General features: G+C 55.6%; 1 protein-coding gene across 1 annotated transcript in view; it reads left to right on the forward strand.

Annotated features, from left to right (window-relative positions):
- The window catches only part of raver2 (ribonucleoprotein, PTB-binding 2), a gene marked incomplete at both ends in the record, with an annotated part of 57959 nt that overhangs the window by 51431 nt on the left and 4028 nt on the right, over positions 1-2500 (forward strand). The window contains 2 exon segments of the mRNA XM_080546240.1: positions 339-642; positions 2188-2291. Coding sequence (XP_080402366.1) covers positions 339-642; positions 2188-2291 — 408 coding nt within the window.

A 2500-nucleotide genomic window follows, 5' to 3' on the forward strand; every position in this document is an offset into this window, starting at 1 on the left:
GCATTGTGGATGCATTAAGAATGGTTGATACTGGGAAATTCACATCCAGCCCCTCTCTCCCTCTCTCCTCTCTCTACCTCTCTCCGCCCTCCCTCTCCCTCTCTCCTCCCTCTCTCTTACCTCTCCCTCTACCTCTCTCCTCCCTCACTCCTCCCTCTCTGCCCTCTCCCTCCCTCTCCCTCTCTCCTCCCTCTCTCTTACCTCTCCCTCTACCTCTCTCCTCCCTCACTCCTGCCTCTCCGCCCTCTCCCTCTCTCCTCCCTCCCTCTCCCTCTCTCCTCCCTCTCCCTCACCTCTCCCTCTCTCCCTCTCTCCTCCCTCTCTCTCCCTCTCCACAGAGCTTGGGCAGGAGTCCCTGCAGGCGTCCAGCCAGGCGGCGGTGTCGGCAGCGGGCATGTTGCCCTACCTCCAGGCGCGGGCCCACCTGGGGGGGGAGCACCAGAATGGGGCCTGTGTCTCCACTACAGCCCCTGACAGGCAGCCGGCGCCTCCTGGGACCACGGTGAACACTCAGGCCCAGGGACACGGCTACTCTCTGGGCATGGGCAACCCCCACCTGGGCCCCCCGCCACCACTCAAAGTCCACGCGGGCCTCCAGCCAGGCCTCCACTGCAGCTCGGAGGTGAGCATGGAGGGAGCACAGTGCAGTACAGTCCAGATAAATGCAGAAAAACGGTGTATATATCAACTGAACTGTCACATGATCCTCTCGCTGGTTTCCTCTCCCGGCTCTCAGCCATCCACCCTGGCACTCGTTGGCACTTCCCTACGTGTCTCCATCTTTCTGTCTTTATTTTTTTTTATTTTTTTTATATGACTCACTTGCTGTGTCTCTCTCTTGCTGTGTCTTTATTTCTCTCTCTCTCTCTCTCTCACTCTCACTCTCTCTTACTCCTCCCCGCTCTCTCCTTGTCCATAACCTCTTCAGATGCAGTGAACACAGAAAGAGAGAGAGAAAGAGAGTATGGCCCTGAGGTTCTCTGGCCCTCTCTCTCTCTCTCTCTCTCTCTCTCTCTCTCTCTCTCTCTCTCTCTCTCTCTCTCTCTCTCTCTCTCTCCCTCTCCGTACCGTCTCTCCCTGACTGCTGACACTTTATAACTGATTTGTTTATAACTAGTGTTCTATGGCCTGGGGACTTCCTGCCCTCCGAATCTCTGGCCAAGCACACACACACACACACACACACACACACACACACACACACACGTCTCTCTTGATTGCACCCGTCCACCTGTGAGATGATGAGTGCAGTAGTGCTGGTGTGTGTAATGGCTGGCCTGACTGTCGTCATGGTTCAGTCCCTGGGCTGGGCTCAGCTCAGGAGAGGCTGTCAGGGGAGCCCGGGGCCAGGCTGGGGGGGGCCAGGCTGGGGGGGGCCAGGCTGGGGGGGGCCAGGCTGGGGGAGGCCAGGCTGGGGGCGGGGGGGCAGGCTGGGGGGGGCCAGGCTGGGGGGGAGGCCAGCTCTCTGCTGGGACACGCTAATTAACAGGGATCACACTCCACTGGCCCACTGTGGCACCTGCTGCTGTACCTGTACTGGAGTAGAGTAGACACACACACACACACGGACAACTCTCTCACAGACACACACACACACACACGGACAACTCCCGCTCAAATCCTACCATACACCAAATCAAGCGTGTGTTGAGCCAGGGGAGGTTGGTGGAGGCAGAAATCAGAGGATGAAAGTATTTTGCTTACCATTCCTCATTCCGTTCCATGCATTACAATGAGCCCCGTCCTCCGATTTCTACCTCCACCAGCCTCCCCTGGCTTGACACACGCTTGATTTGAGACCGCTGCAGAGGAGTGGAAGGCAGCTGTATTGAGTGGCCGGTTCTTCACCTCAAACTGGTGTGCTCCTCTAAATACTCCTTTTAAAAGAAAAACTAATGTGCATATACTACATCTGCCTGTACTGGGAACTAACTAGATTTATGCTGAGTGTGTTCATGTAAGCTTTGATGATGATGATGGTGTGTGTGTGTGTGTGTGTGTGTGTGTGTGTGTGTGTGTGTGTGTGCGTGTGCGCGTGCGCGTGCCTGTGCCTGTGCCTGTGCGTGTGCGTGTGCGGGTGCGTGTGCGTGTGCGTGCGCGTGCGCGTGCGCGTGTGTGTGTGTGTGCGCGTGCGCTGATATGATAAATGGTACAGTGTAATCTCTCTCCTGTGCTCCAGGCTCTCAGCATCAGTCACACCTCTCTCCTGGGTGAGCCTCCCAAGGAGATGAAACTACCATCCAACCCGTACCTGAACCTCGCTAGTGTGTTGCCAGGCATGGTTCTGCAAGGTAGAGTACACACACACATACACACACACACACACACACACACACACACGCACACACACACACACACACACAGACATGCACACACACACACACACACACACACACACACACGTCCACAAAACATTCTTTATTGGGTCTTTATATTTACTATACAACATGAAATGCCACATCTCATTTCTCAGTCTTTAACCCTGTATTTCTCTGTGTGG

This window comes from Nansenia antarctica (genome assembly GCF_963989245.1).
Source record: "Nansenia antarctica genome assembly, chromosome: 1".
In the NCBI taxonomy this organism is placed as follows: domain Eukaryota; kingdom Metazoa; phylum Chordata; class Actinopteri; order Argentiniformes; family Microstomatidae; genus Nansenia; species Nansenia antarctica.